Here is a 15,683-nt window from a genome sequence, read left to right as displayed (position 1 = left end):
ATTCAGGGCACAGGGGCCAGACTCCCCCAATGTTTGGGGCCAGGTCCCTTCCCCGGCCCTGCCTGCTGCCCCATGCGCCTCCCACGGCGCATCCCCGCCTGCGCCCTAGGCAGTGGGCGACTTCCCTGCCACTCCTCTCCGTGCTCCCTCACAGCCGCTGCTGGCTACAAAAGGGAAGGGCACTGGCGGCAGGCTGAGGGAGGAGGCGCACACATGATGGCAGCCCCCTCCCGTCACCCACCACAATGGAGACGAGGGGGCCCTAAGAGCACGTGCAGTGACAGTAGTGCGGGGGGAGGGGTGCTACTGGGGGGGGGAGGGGAGTGTCCCCTGGAGCTCACTGCTGCCGGTGGGGAGAGGGCTGGGGTGAGTCCTCCTCTCTGGCCTCAGCCCTGGGGCAACCTGTCTGCACCCCAAACTCATCCCCCACCCCACACCAGAGCCTGCACCTCCAGCCAGATCCCTCACCCCCCCCGCATCCAACCCTCTGCCCTAGCCCATAGCCCCTCCCACACCCCAACCCCTCATCCCCAGCCAGAGCCCTCACCCCCCCCCCCCCGCACCCCAAACCCCCCTCATGGGGAGGGCGGAACTCGGACCCATTCTGGGCACCACCAAAAATTATACAAACCTGCCACCCCTGCAGACTTGTATTAGCTGGACTCGAGCTAGCACGCTAAAAATAGCAACATGGCCATTGCAACTCTGGCTGCAGCTCAGGGGGAGTCGTGTGGGTCTGAGAGCCCAGCTCCACCCCGAGCCACAACATCCACACTGCTATTGTTAGCATGTTGACTTGAACCCCACCAGGGTGAATCTGGCTGCTCGGGCCCTACACATCTTGCTCTTCTGGATTTTGTGTTTTGTATGGAGCTGAATGCATTGTCCACGCTTAACAAAAACACCATGGCTAGAACACTTCCCTGAGGAACCTTCGTTAACCCCATGTTGAATTTGGTAAATCCCAAACTGGGGTTTCTTCCTTAGCCAGAACAGACTCTTGCTGCCCTGTAGTGCGTTCCAGGTGCCCGGGCACTCATTCCGTGAAAGCACCGAGACTCAGTCATGAGGTGTATAGCTAGGAGCTTTATTGCACCTCATGGGTATCCCTCTTGTACTCCCCAAATCCTGTCCCAGCATCCACTGTCCTCCGTGTGAAATCTGGGATGGATTCTCTGAGTGGGGTAGCGGGATAAGCCTATTCTTCGGTTGTTCCAAAGTCCTGGTCAGGGACACTAGAGGGGTTACACCCTGCAGTCAGGAAGATACAAATGCAAATTTTTCTGGAGGTCGGATTGAGGAATTTGGTTTAGCCCTTACAGAGAGAGAGGCCAGCTGTGAAGTTTTGGATCCAGATCTAAACTTCCCAAAGTATAGTGTGTATGGAGCCAGGTTTTGCTTTGGGCCCACCTCTAATGAAGACCCAGACAGAATGCCTCTTTTTCTGTTTGTAGGCAGCATAAGGCTGAAGTGGGGATGTGTCAGATTATATACTCCCCAGAGGACCTGGAAGTAGGTAGGGTAGGAAAATCTCAGGGTAGGAAAATCTGTGCTTTTTACACCTCATAGGAATATGGCCCTAAAACCTATCCCATTCCAATGACTTTCCCAGTGTTTACATACTTGCAAATAAGTTCAGGGCCTGGGAAACAGCTGTTTTCCTCATCAGCTCTATCATAAAGTCAGTGAGTAACTTGTGTTAGAACCATTCTGTCTGAAACGGGGTAGATACTGTCTGCAGGCTGTCAAAGTGAAGGTCAGTGCTGTGTTCATCTGTAAGGCACCACCCCCTCCAAGGAGGGATGTGTTAGCCACAGTGGAATGTATATTCTAGTGTTCATAGAAAGGAAGCGGCATCAGTTTGTTTTCTCAGCATATTTACAAGCCTCTCCAACCTCGCTAAGCTAACAAAGCCTAGTGAAATAGGCCATGCTTGGAGCTAGAGTTTTGCTTTGATCCCATCTCTAATCTACTATTCTTTGTTAAGGTTTTAAGGAGTAATTTAGGTACCGTGATTACTGGTCGGCCAATAAAAATAAATATGCTACCAGCACATTTAGAGGGGAAGGAGATTGAAATCCTGAATTTGGGCCCCGGTTTTGCAGCTGCTCCCCGGCTGTAGAATGCACCAAGCTCCAAACTTGTTTGGCTTTTAGAGGTGCTGAAAATCCAGACCTGTCTCTGAATTTTGCAGTACAAGCCCCTATCCACTTGTGATGTCTGATGCAGAATGGAATGGGGTAGCTGTGAGGTGACCACATGGAGCTGTAATAAGAGTAAATCAATAGAGAGTCACACCGGGGGGGGGGGGGGGGGAGGGAGGGGCAGTGTTGTCTAGTGACTTGGGTACTGGACTGGGCACACAGCAGAAGTGGGTTCTAATCTTGGAGCTACCACTGACTTGCTATGATGTTATGTCAGTCATTTCCCCTCTCTGTGTGTTGTCCATTTGGACTGTATGCCCTTTATGGTAGAGGGTGTCTCTCACTATGTGTATGTGCTACCCCTAGCCTGCTGGGGTCTTGATCTTGGCTGGAGCTTCTAGGTGCTACTGTAGGGGGGGATAGCTCAGTGGTTTGAGCATTGGCCTGCTAGACCCAGGGTTGTGAGTTCAGTTTTTGAGGGGGCCATTTAGGGAACTGGGGCAAAAATCTGTCTGGGGATTGGTCCTGCTTTAAGCAGGGGGTTGGACTAGATGACCTCCTGAGGTCCTTTATAGTTTATGATTCTATAAAAAGCTTATGACCAAATAAATTTGTTAGCCTCTAAGGTGCCACAAGGACTCCTTGGGTTGTGTGGTTTGTTTGTTTTTACAACAACCAAGGAAGCTTTAGGCCCTGTCTATGCTACAAATTCTCTGAACTGGTAGCCAGTCAGCGGCATTGACTGGCTGCAAACCGGCTTCACACCCACTTACAACATGCTGAGTACCTGGTTAGTAACTATTGTGCCTTTGCTCTCTACACAGAACTAAGATGATGAAACCACACAGATAATGTGGGTCCCAAATAACTGTTTACTGGCTCTATATAAACATACAAGGCGTACAGATACACACAGCAACTGCAGCTCTGTTAGGTTCTGGTGGCTTCTGTAATAGAAGACGGAGAGGTAGGCTGACCAGATAGAAAGTGTGAAAAATCTGGACAGGAGGTGGGGGGGTAATAGGCACCTATATAAGAAAAAGCCCCAAATATCAGGACTGTCCCTATAAAATCAGGACATCTGGTCACCCTACAGACAGCCCCCAAAGTAGAGGGCTCCCAAGCTATTTAAAGGGATACCACCCAATTCCTATACCCTGTTGTAATTATAACAGGACGTGTCCATACCAGTGGCCTGGGCTGTGACATAGTTGTTCGCCTGTGGGAGTGGGGTGTCTGGTCCTGCTGCTGCCGCCCAAATAGCTGTGCTGTAGGGGAAAGCAGTGCCCTGTGTGCTACAGGCACGGCTCCCTGTGTCTGCCCTGCAGGCTTTCTGTCCCCTGCTGAGGCATTATGGACTAGCTTTCCTAGCCTGCAGTGATTACAGTCTGGGTAACAGATGGGATGGAGTGTGGGTTGCATGTGGCTGTGCTGTGGGGAAAGCAGCAAGGTGGACCCAGCACTGCAGGCAGCTCAGAAGAGCGTGTCTCAACCGGGCTGTGAAAACACACTTGCACTTCTAAAGGCGGCAGGGCCAATCATCCCTGACCCCAAAGCTCTGTCCAGGGCTCTGTCTAGTGGCAGGGCTGGTGCAACCCATTAGGTTACCTAGGTGGTCGCCTAGGGCGCTAACATTTGGGGGGCGGCAACTGCAGCGGCCGGATCTTCGGCCACCCCGGTCGTCATCGGTATTTCGGGGGCGGGACTTTCCGCCGCCTCTGTCGGGGGTGGCATTTCGGGGGTGGGACCTAGGGCGGCAAAAACTAGGCAGCGCTCCTGCTTAGTGGGCTGTACGAAGCAAAGAATATCTGGAATGCAGCGTACTCCAACCAGAGCCCAGCCTGCTCACCCCACACCATCCGCCAATCCCTGACAGGCCCCCAGCCCTGGGATCTGGGAGCTCCCTGGCTGGGAGTATTTCTTGAGCCTGTTTCCGCTCCCTTTAAGGCCCCTCTATGCCAATAGGGGACTTAACACAATGGAGAGTCTTCTGTAATTCACTCTATATGCAGAGCCATGCATAAGACTGGTTTCAGGGTAGCAGCCGTGTTAGTCTGTATCCTCAAAAAGAACAGGAGTACTTGTAGCACCTAGAGACTAACAAATTTATTAGAGCATAAGCTTTCGTGGGCTACAGCCCACTTCTTCGGATGCACTTATGTTTCACTCTATATGCATCTGAAGAAGTGGGCTGTAACCCACGAAAGCTTATGCTCTAATAAATTTGTTAGTCTCTAAGGTGCCACAAGTACTCCTGTTCTTTTTGATGCATAAGACTGACTCCCTTAGCAGGTTTCAGGCCAGAAACCACAGGAGCTCTGTGGGTTCCTGCTTTCACAAGCTCGGAGCCCAGCCCCTGTGTGCATAAAGGCCCTCTCAGGTTTGCGAACGAGGCCTGTTTAAAGCTTTCACCTTCAACCCATTTCTGCTCCTGTGCTTTGAATTGCCGGTGCCCGGGCACCTTTGCCTCTGCTTCTCTGGATGGTCCCAGCGGGTGGGCTGGTAACGGTTCGGCCCGGCCCTCTTTTGGTCGCTGTTGCAGAACAGGAAGCTGATAACAACTGTGAGCTTGGCACATTCTGAGCAGCTTCCTTTTGTTAAATGCTTCTGATTTTGACTGTTTCCCTCTAAACACCCTGGCTGCACCTCCAGCTAGGAAACAATGGGCCGTGTCCACACGCACCCTGCCTGGTCAGTGCTGCCTCTTCACTCAGCCCTCCGCCCTCTTGACACGTGCCTGGGAGATGTGCTGCAAGCCGTGGTGGCGCTCTTCCTCCTGACTGAGGGTGAAGCCCATTACCCCAGCAGAGTGATTGCGGGGTTACTTTGCAGGTGGTTGAGCTGCCTTCCTTCCAGTAAAAAATAAAGGAAGCTCTGCACAAAGCAGGGTGTTAAACCCACTGCCCTGATCCTATTCAATTTGGGGGCGTTGCCTCTTGGCTGCCTAAAATTCCACCTGCGTGATTTTAGCGAGCCAGGCTTCTCCTTCGCATTCAGCACCAACTTCCTGGCCAGAGTTGCTGCTGTGTATTCATAAGCAACGGCTGCATGTCGTCCCCCGAAGTAACTTGCCTTCAGTGACAAACCAGGTAAACTGGCCATTCAGCTCCTTATTACATGTGCCCATTTTAAAGTCCTGCTTTGTACAGAACAGAGAGGCTGCCACAATGCCGTCCTCCCCATGAAAGTGGAAACACAACTACAGAGCGCCCTCTGCTGGCTGTTGGAGAAGCTGACAGGGACCTGGCCAGATTTTTGTACCGTTGCAAGTTTGATATATGCTTGGTATCCATATGGTAGGGTTGCCAACAGTCCCTTATTACAAGGCGCGTCCCTTATTTTTTCATCTCTGTACAACAAGTTGCTGAGTGCTGCAAAAAGCAGCAAGAAATACCTCTGGGGAATGTAGGTGAGTACCACTTATTATTATTATTACTATTAATTATTTTTTATGATAATATTAGGAGGTAGGGTGACCAGACAGCAAATGTGAAAAATCAGGACAAGGGGTGGGGATAATAGGAGCCTATATAAGAAAAAGACCCAAAAATCAGGACTGTCCCTATAAAATTGGGACATCTGGTCATCCTATTGGGAGAAGGGGTATAGGTAAGGATATCTGTTCTTTGGATATTGTCAGGAGGAGATCATAGAATATGAGGGTGGGAAGGGACCTCAGGAGGTCATCTAGTCCAATCCTCAGACAGATTTTTGCTTCAGATCCCTAAATGGCCCCCTCAAGGATTGAACTTACAACCCTGGGTTTAACAGACCAATGCTCAAACCACTGAGCTAAGTGGCAGGACTGCTAAGAAAACAGTCCCTTATTTTTGAAATACAGTGTTGGCAACCCTAAAATATGGTGATTATGGGTGTGAGGTTTTTACCACTACCGTGTGGAAGCCATTATGCCACCATTCAGATGCCGCGTAGTGTTAGTATAGCTTGTTCCCCTTCCTGTACTAGAATAAGCTATACTGGTTTACGCTCATTTATATTGGTGTGACTGTGTCTGCATGACTGAACCACTTAAAAAGTGATGTTGCTGAGTCAGTTGGTGGCACTCTTCCTTCCAGGTCAGGGCTACACCCATCCCCAGCATGGTTTTTAGGGGCTACTTGGGAGGTGCATAAAATGAAAAGCTGCCATCCTTCCAATAAAAAAGCACTCTAACGGCATCGTTATTGCAGTTCAACATTTTTGTGTAGGCAAGACCTTAGAATGCAACAATGCCCAATCCATTTTGGGCTGGTTTAGTAAGAACATTTATTTATTGATTGATTGATCTTATTTATGTAAAAGTATCCAGACAATCAACAAAAGTTCCTGGTACTACTTCTGCTGAAAACATCCATTTTCCTTGACATTGAAAAAAATAAAAACGTGAAAACCCAAAATGTTTCAGATTTAGGATTTTCCACAAAAACTCAAGACATTTCAATAAAAACAAACAAAGCTTTAATTACAATGATGAGGAGTCCGGTGGCACCTTAACTATCTGTTAGTCTTTAAGGTGCCACCGGACTCCTCATTATTTTTCTGGATACAGACTAACACGGCTACCCCCTGATACTTGGTAACATGCAAAGCTTTAATTGAAATTCTTGGCAAAAAACAGTTTGGTTTTTTTTGTTTGTTTTGTTTTTTTTCCAACCAGTTCTAGTTATAATTTTGTTCATTTGTTAATGCCTAGCCTAAAATAGCATTGGTGTCAAAACCATCAGGAGACCTGAATTTCATACAGTTTCATAGAATAATAGGAATGTCGACGTCATCTAAGCCATTCCCCTATACTGAGGCAGGACCAAGTGAACTTAAACCATCCCTGCAGGTGTTTGTCTAACCTATTCTTAGAAACCTCTATTGACAGGGATGTCACAACCTCCCTTGATAAGCTATTCCAGTGTTTAACTATCCTTGTGGTTAGAAAGTTTTTCCTAATATCTACCCTAACTCTCCCATGCTGCAAAACTAGGTGATGACTCCTTTGGTGGAAATGGAGAACAAATGATCATTGTTCTCTTTATAATAACTTTTTATATATTTGTAACCCAATCCAAAGGGCTGAGTATGGGCTAAATGGAACCTGCTGGCGTTTCAGTCTGTGGTTCCTGGAGTCTAGGTGTTTCCTTCCTAAAGCTTAGAAGAGAAAATCCATCTCTCTCCATTAGCTATAGAAAATTATAACAATCACATCCCTGCTTGAAGCTAAGAGAGATGTGAGCTGAAATTAGGATGTGGGCAGGAGACCAGTGAGGATGGCTGAGAAATCAATGAGTAGATGGGCTGTTGTAATTATTTTCCAATGGGCAGTCACGAGAGAAGATGAAATGAACAACTCTACGGACTGGATTGCTGTCTAAAGAACCCTCCTTACACAAGCGCAGAAACCCTGCTCTTAAGGGGACTTGTGGCATGGGGAAATCAGACACCACCCTCCTATTTATTTGGCATTTCTGCAGCACAGACTGGAAATTGCTGTGTTTTAAAAACAAGCATGAGGCGCTAACCACACTGAGTTAGCCCCTAATAAGCTGTACTCTGGCGATGGCATGTGTGCTTAGAGTCAGCCACTGCAAGTCCCCTGCAGAGGAGGGGACCAAAAGAGCTGGGAGCCCCTGCAGCTAAAGCCATGGGCAGGACCAATACGGTAGTTGAGGGTAAATGTGGGTAAGTGGAGTTTTCCCACGTCTCATTGGGGAAATATGGAGTTCAGTTTTGGGTAGTTTAACCACTTCTCTTTGCTACCATTACATCCCTGGGCAGGTAAATCACTGGGCAGGTCATCCATCTGATTTTTAAACCGGACAGTCCTGCTTTTCTTAGGTTTGTTCCCCATCCGATACTAAGACAAAACTGGAACATGGTATAATCCAGTATTGGACAACACCATTCGGAAGCATGCCCCTGCTGCACCCGGCCAGCATGACCTCACACGCATAGTCACGAGGCCACACGAACGGGGAGGTGGGGTCACACGGGTGGAGGCAGCTGGGGCAGGGAGCTGCCCTCTCCAAAAGGGTGTCTCCTGTGAGGTGTGACCTTGCACTCCGGTATCATAGGAGCTTCTCCCACATTTCTGGCCCCTCTGCTTTTGTTTTTTCGTGACTAATGCTTTATATTTTGGAGGTAACCAGATATAGAGCCAAATCCTGATCCCACTGAAGTCAACAGGGTTTTGTCCTGACCAAGGAAGTGCAGGATTTGAGCCCAGTCTCTGAGCTTTGCAAAGGCCCTGCTGTAAATATCGGCCCCCGGTTTCCACCAGAGAAGAGGCAATTTGGCTCCTGAAGGCGAGTGCAGCCATCGGCTGAGATGGGAGGTGCAGGGTGCGGAGGGAATAATACTGGAGAACAGGAGTGGAGTGACACTAGTAGCAGCTAAGTTCTGGAAGCCAGTTTCATGAGGCCTTCTGTACCCATCCCTCTATCTGCTCATATTGTGGGCAGAGTAACATCTGCAAGTTATCAAGTCATTTCCTGTTGCTCCAAATGCACACTGCAAGTATGCTACACACCTCTCAGGCACGGAGAGTAGGCCTGCACTGCAGAGTTAACTCAGGTCTCAGCTCTCAGGTTAGCCTAGCCCAGCCGCACTGCAAAGCCCTTGCTGAGACATTGCTTCTTCCCCGCTGTTGTGCTCCTCCGTAAGTGTCAGTAAGGACTTTGGGGGCCATATCCCAGTGGTCTTTGGGCTGCGGTGAGCTGAACTACATGGTGGTTCTTTCCCAGTGAATTGTGGGAGAACTGGTCTGTCCTTCTGGGCACAGGAGAGGAATTGTGGGAACTGGAAGGCACTAGGAGACTATGAGCACTTCACTGGATTAGCCTGCATCCTCATCGCAAAGTGGCAAGTTCCAGCCCAAATGAATAAGGCCCCCGGGCTCTAGCCCATACTCCCGGTCAGGCCAGCTAGCACCACTAAACTCAGATGAATGTTTTTGTGTGGACAGGAGGGGCTCAAAGGCAACACCCAGGTAAGAGCCTGAGTTAACTGTGAAGCAAAGACAGACCACCTAATATGCAAGAGACCCAGGTGGGGCAGGATGGAGCAGCCTTCAGATTCAAGCCCAGCACAGTTGAGACCAGATCATCCTTCAGCTCAGGGAAAATCGAGGGTGTGATGTAACAACTGTTGTGTGGAATTCACCCCTTTACAGGGAGCCAGTACCACACTTGTGCACTTACCAAGTGGTCTTCTGCACACCCATTGCCTATGATGTTTGAATGTTCAAAGCACCCTACATGACGTCTCCCCTCACTCCATCCCAGGAGACAAAAGTTTATCACTTGCCCCATTTCGTAGATGGGGAAACTGAGGCCATGAAAGGCAAAGTGACTGACCCAGGCTCACAAATGGAGTCAGTGTCAGAGCTGGGAATGGCCCTCAGGAGTAACAGGCATCCGAGTCTTGTGCTGAAACCACTACATCATGTGAGCTAAATGCCACAGTGACTCAACCAGAGCTGCTGTGTAATACTGACCAGAGCAGGTAAATAGAAACCTAAGGAGTGATCATAGGGAAACTAAACTCTCAACATGCTAGATCAGCAGGGTCTCAAAAAAGCCTGTTCCATCATGCAAGGTCCTCAAACTGCTGCCTCTCCTTGGGACTGCCAGGTTAGGGCAAAGCAGACCCGAGGCAGACTTTTATCCCTGGAATTGCTGTTGGAATTTGCCTTTCTTTTGCTCTGGGTTTGTACAGCACCTAGCCCAGTGGGGTCTAAGTCCACATCTGAGGCACCAAGGTGCTGGGAGACAAACACTAGCTAATAACTCTCTCTTTCAGAAGACCCAGGCCCCACGCCTTCGAACAGGAGCAGTGGGGGCAAACAGCTAGTTTTAAGATGGAGCATGGTAAGTTTGTGAGCTGGATTATAGGATGCAGTTGTCTGCCATAGCAGGAGAGTGGACTCAATGACCCAGAAGGTTCCTTCCGGTCCTATGTCCTATATTCTGAAGCCCCTAGTGGGGCTGGGGGCACTGACTTTAGCCAGCAGAGCCATGTGAATTCATTCACAGCATTAGCTGCAACCCTGGTGACCCCAATACAGAGCCAATGCCCCCTTTAAATGTCTCAGCCTTGTGCCAGCCCTGACCCAGCCGATGACAGGCGAGGCCCTTAGCGCAAACTCTCAATGGGACTGGAAAAAGCTGGTTCCTTAATGGAGGTGGCCTTCTAATAAAGGTGGAGCTGAACTGCGCTTACCAGATGTCAGATTTGGGGAGGTCCCTTAAAACAGGAGATTACCTAATAAGGGTGGCGCATTGCATAGGCCTCTCTGTATGAAGGAACTCTTTGATCATTCATCAGAGGCGGCTGGTAACATAGGCAAGTGGGTCAACACACCCAACGCAGAGTCACTGTTTCCTCTGGGCGTGGGACCCTTTTTCTTCTCTTACTTTCATTCTGACTCTGGTTTGTACAGGCAGCTGAGGGGGTGCAGTTCTGTATGCATCCCCAACCCCCCTTCCACAATGCAGAGCATCCCCAAAGGAGATTCCCCTGGCTAGCGCAGACCAATGCCACAAGACAATGCTATTTGGTCCCCGCTAGCCAGGTCTGTTTTCCAACAGATCATTCAGATTTGTAATCAGTGAGAAGAACATCTAGTGTGTCACTCTAATTTCTTTTCAGGTCTGAGTGTATAAAGGATATCTAAAATATCATGACATCAAACGGTCTTATTGCAAATCAAGGAGAAATTATCTTGCCAACAATATAGGGAAGGGTCTGAACCAAACCCCTGAATCCAAACAACCCAGTCTTTAACCGGAAGAGATGGAATGTATCTAGCTACCTGTCTATCTGGGTATTTATACTGTGTCCATCAGTGTGGCTGCAGGGGGAGGGATAGCTCAGTGGTTTGAGCATTGGCTTGCTAAACCCAGAGTTGTGAACCCAATCCTTGAGGGGGCCACTTAGTGATCTGGGGCAAAAACAGTACTTGGTTCTGCTAGTGAAGGCAGGGGGCTGCACTCAATGACCTTTCAAGGTCCCTTCCAGTTCTAGGAAATGGGATATCTCCATTAATAATAATAATTATTATTATTATTATTAGTGTGGTAGCTGAGCAGCTGTATCCAAACCAGAATCTGATACCGAATTTGTAGCAACCTCTGGGTTTAATAGGCCAAACTGAATACCTTGATCTAAACGTGTAACCCACACACCTTCTGGGTGTGGTGTTCTGTCCAACCTAGTGGCCCCGAGACCGCTTAGAGCGAGAGAGATAAAATGAGTTTGCTCTACAACCTTAGCTAACAGCCACTTGGCTTTTAGCTCATGCACTAAGCTCTAGAGGTCCCAGATTCAATCCCGCCCACTGACGACCGGGGTCTGTCGGTGTTACAAGTGGGGGCTCGTCTGGGATTTCAACTGGGAAGTCTCTGAAGCTCAGGATGTGGTTCATCAGTTAGAAGTATGTAACCCACACACCTAGAAAAGAGTAAAACATACCTGCTAAATGGCCCACTTGCTAAAATGGTTGACTCCCTTCTCTTGTGGTAACCAAGGGTTCTAATATCATTAACCCCATTTTACAGAGGGGGAACCAAGCCATTGAGAAATACAGAGCTAGATTTTCAAAAGGGCTCGGACAGATTTTTGAGTGCTTAGCATTGAATGTGGGTGCTGAGCCCATCTGAAAATTCTGGCCTAAGTGACTTGCCCAAGGTCACGTATCAATTGAGTCAGTGGCAGAGGTCAGGTTTCCCCATTCTCAGTCCTGTAATAACCAGATCACACTAGTAGGCCATCATCATGAGCCTTCATTTGGTCAGCAGTCTAGAAAGCACCAGGCTTCAGAGAATGAAAGCACAACGCTGTTGCCAACCCCTCTGAATCCAAGCAAAGGCAACTTTGAGAAACACGCTCAAACGTCTCAGATCTCAGGCTACCACATTGCTTTGCCCTAAAGCCCTCCAGATCCCCAGCTGATGTAAAGCAGCGTGAATTAACATCCACAGAGCTATACTGATATACTCCAGCTGAGAACCTGGCCCACTGTGGGCACAGAGGCTGAAGTCACTTTATCAGATCTATTGGCCAGACAGGCCCCTGATTCAAGCAGGAATTTAAGGGTGTAAAAAAATAACGGTACCTATTTTTGCAGCATCCAGTTTCAGGTTGAAATCCCAATTCCGCGGCAGCTTGAGGGACATTTTGAACCGGGGTTTTATTTTGCTTTTTAAACGTGGCTATTTTTCCAAGCGTCTCTGTACTGTGCCACTTCTTCTAATCCCGGGCCCTGTTTTGATTCCCTCCAGAGCTCGCTTGAAAAATGAAGTCTCGCTTGAGGTTGATTTGCCAATGCACTTCCTCCTGGGCTCGGCTGTAAGCAACCCCATAAAAGTACTTTTCTATCTTTCTTCTTCTTTTTTGCAAAGCTTTCTCTTTTGCTTTCCAGATGCACCATAAGCCTCTTGGTTGGCCCTTTTGCAGGTCCCCCTTTGGTAATTCTTCAGTCACACTTTAATTCAGAGAAGCTGAAGTAACGGCTGCATTTCATCCACCAGCCCCCGGCTTCACTGAAAAGCACTGATAAATAGCACAGCTTCTGGGTTTGTTTTCTTTGCATTTGAGGAAGTGGGTGTCCTTTCTGTTCAGTTGATGCGCTCAAAAAGACTGAGCGTTTGCCTCGTGGTTGAGGGGTATAGCCCAGCATTCAGTTTCGGGAAATGTTAGACTTAAGAGCAGACTGGCTGCTCTGGTGACCTGCTCATCGGCAGTTTTACCAACTAGCTCATCGGCAGGTCAGCTTGGCTGGGCAAATATGTAGGTAATAGCTGTGCCTGGCCTGGAAAACTGCATTTTTTCCAAAGACACAAGGGTCGGTTTACAGCTGTTTGGTAACTTGAATCATCCTAGACATACGTGCAAAATGGGCATAGGATGGTGCCAGATCAGAACGGCAGTGTTTGCACACACTTTGCACTAGTGCAAACAAATGCACTAGGTGCAGGGCACTGGTGAAGCTGGCCCGACTCACCCAGACCTCGTGCACTCTGCAGCACACTAAGGCCTGTTCCCACCGCTTAATGTTTGCGAGGGCTGAGCACCAGCACCTCTAGGCTTGGCAATTCATACCCCCGGCACCTCTGGCTTGCTGCATCAGGTTCGAATGTACAAAAATTGCTTGAGCTCTGGCACCTCTTTCGTTACAATTTAAGCACTGCCTGCTGCACGGCCTGCGAAGTGGGGGCTCATGGACTGAGGGACCAGAGGACACACAGCAGTGAAAGCCGAAACACTGTCCTGGAGGGTGCGCGGTGGATGGCCGATGGAACTCCTACTCCTGAGCAGACTTTGGAACGATACGCTCTGCTGCGGGGGAATGTGAATTACTCTGAGGGCGGGCTAGTTATGATTACAAGCAAGCAGCATTATCCAATGGTTAGAGCAGGGGCCTAGAGATGAAATCCTGTCCCCATTTAAATCAATAATAAAAACTCCCATTGATTTTGGCAGGGCCAGGATTCCACCACTGGGTTCTCTACCTGACTCAGCCCCTGACTCAACATGTGGCCTGGGGAAAGTCACTTCCCCATTCGGTGCCTCACTCCTTCCTTCTGCAAAATGGGGTCAATACCGACTATTAGCGGGAGCGTCACATGGACAGCACCGTGTGGAAAGGGAATCGGTTGCCATTTAGGATTTCACAGCTGTCTCGATCCTGCTCATTCATTCATGGAGTGCAGCTGAGTCATACCCCAGAGCCTCCAGCTCCAAGAGACTCCACAGGCGCTAAATAGGCATTTATCTGTGAGCAGTGCGGGGTCTCTGACACACATCCTTCCAGTTCTGATTCCATCCAGCAAAGGGCAGTGATGTGCATTAACCGATTCATACCAATACTTCAGTGCAAAGCATCATTATTTGCATGGGGACTAGGAGACTTTGTTCATTTTGAAAGGCTCACCTAGCATTCCTGAAGCACTGTGCTTCACCTCTGTGTAAAGAGATCCATTGCAGTATACAAAAGGAAAAGCAAATTCACCACCTCCCAGTCCCATCAGTTAAGAAACAGCTTGTCAAACACATGATAATGTAGAGCAATCATTTCATGGACAAACATCAGTGCACACACTGGGAACCCCCTGCAGCAGGGGCAGAGGGAAGTTGCCTTGATTAGGAGGAACAGCCAGGCCATGAGCACAATGCAATGAAAGCAGGCATGCTCTGTGTTTCCTGTTACAACTCATTGTTCAAGGGCAATGCATTTCAGAAGCGTGTATCTGGGATGCAGCAAGCAGGCGGTAGGTGAAGTGCAGCATATTACCATAACATCAGGCATCACACCACGGAAATGTCTGTATCCACATACAAGGCATGGTTCTGCTCTGACCGCCCTGTGTTGTAAGAGACTGTCTCATTGAGCTCCATACGTATCCCCAATTCTAAGGCACTGACTCAGTGTTGCCCAAACATCCCCCGCAGTTGGGCTCAGAACACAGATATTCAGGCTAGCAAATGAAATATAAAGAAAAAGTACATAGCGAGACAGTGGACATAGCAGGGCTCTGGGAGACGGGACTTTTATGTTCAATCCTTGAGGAAATGCAAGGAAGATGCCACATTGTGGTGGGTTTTGTGACGTAGAGATTGCGCTCCTTGAATTGAAGACGCTAAGGGCTTGTTACACGTGCAAGACAATCAGGAATAAGGTAAAATATGAATTTAAACCGGATTAACTATTTCTGATTAAGGCCATGTGTGGACACACTTTTTCCGAGTTATCCTAATCCACGTCCAAAGCGGATTAAGATCATTCAGAATAGAAAGTGGATTAAGATAATCTGGAATAAGAGCATCCACATATGGAGTTAATCACTCAATCAGGAATAGCAATTGTAGAATAACAATTGCCTGTAAACCTCACAGGCCACCATATAAGGCTCACAGGTGGGCCCATCTGAACTGGATGTGGAGATGTAACTGATAATGTTGAGGTGAAAGCTCCATAGCTTATTACTCATCAGCAACCCGCTCAGCCGTCACTTCCCCTCTAAGGGATCTTTACTGTTCACCAAAATAACAAAGCCAGATAAACATAGGCTACTGCAGTGTGTTTATTCTTAAGACTACTTTTCCTGTCATTTAAATGCACTCTGCATGTACACGAAAGGTTAAATTAAAAAATAAACGTATTTCTATACAGGGCAAGCACTTTACTATGGACAAGCCATATAAACCCCAGGTTCCTGTAGCCAGAGAGACAAGTCAAGTATTCCCCAGTCTCAAATATTCCATTGTGAAAAACACTAATACATGACAACATGAGACAGTTCTGGAAAGTACAGTCACCACGGCAGAGCAGCAACCACATTAGCTTCGCCTCCATTTCTGAGCCTGAAGTTCATTAACCCTGGAGTCTTGGCCAAACTCCAGCTTTGCATTCAGGCTACGTAAATTCCCCCTTGGGTTGCAAATGGATATGATAACGTCCTATCCTGAACTGTGGTAGAGTCCTGCCTTGCACTGTTCTCACTTCCTAGGGCCCACCCCAGAGGTAACTGCATGTCAGTGGGGAGTGAAGTA

The 15,683-nt window shown here is 48.5% G+C and overlaps 1 protein-coding gene across 1 annotated transcript in view; it reads right to left on the bottom strand.

Moving 5' to 3' along the window:
• Nucleotides 1–12,465, bottom strand: part of ARHGAP25 (Rho GTPase activating protein 25) — a 54,063-nt gene extending 41,598 nt beyond the window's left edge. The window contains exon 1 of the mRNA XM_054018752.1: nucleotides 12,247–12,465. Within this exon, the coding sequence (XP_053874727.1) occupies nucleotides 12,247–12,307 (61 nt within the window). The 5' untranslated portion in view covers nucleotides 12,308–12,465. The remainder of the gene's footprint in view (nucleotides 1–12,246) is intronic.
• Nucleotides 12,466–15,683: the final 3,218 nt, after the last annotated feature.

Source organism: Malaclemys terrapin, chromosome 2, assembly GCF_027887155.1.
Source record: "Malaclemys terrapin pileata isolate rMalTer1 chromosome 2, rMalTer1.hap1, whole genome shotgun sequence".
In the NCBI taxonomy this organism is placed as follows: domain Eukaryota; kingdom Metazoa; phylum Chordata; order Testudines; family Emydidae; genus Malaclemys; species Malaclemys terrapin.
The sequence above is the reverse complement of the archived record's forward strand: the minus strand, read 5'-3'. Positions and strand labels throughout refer to the sequence as shown.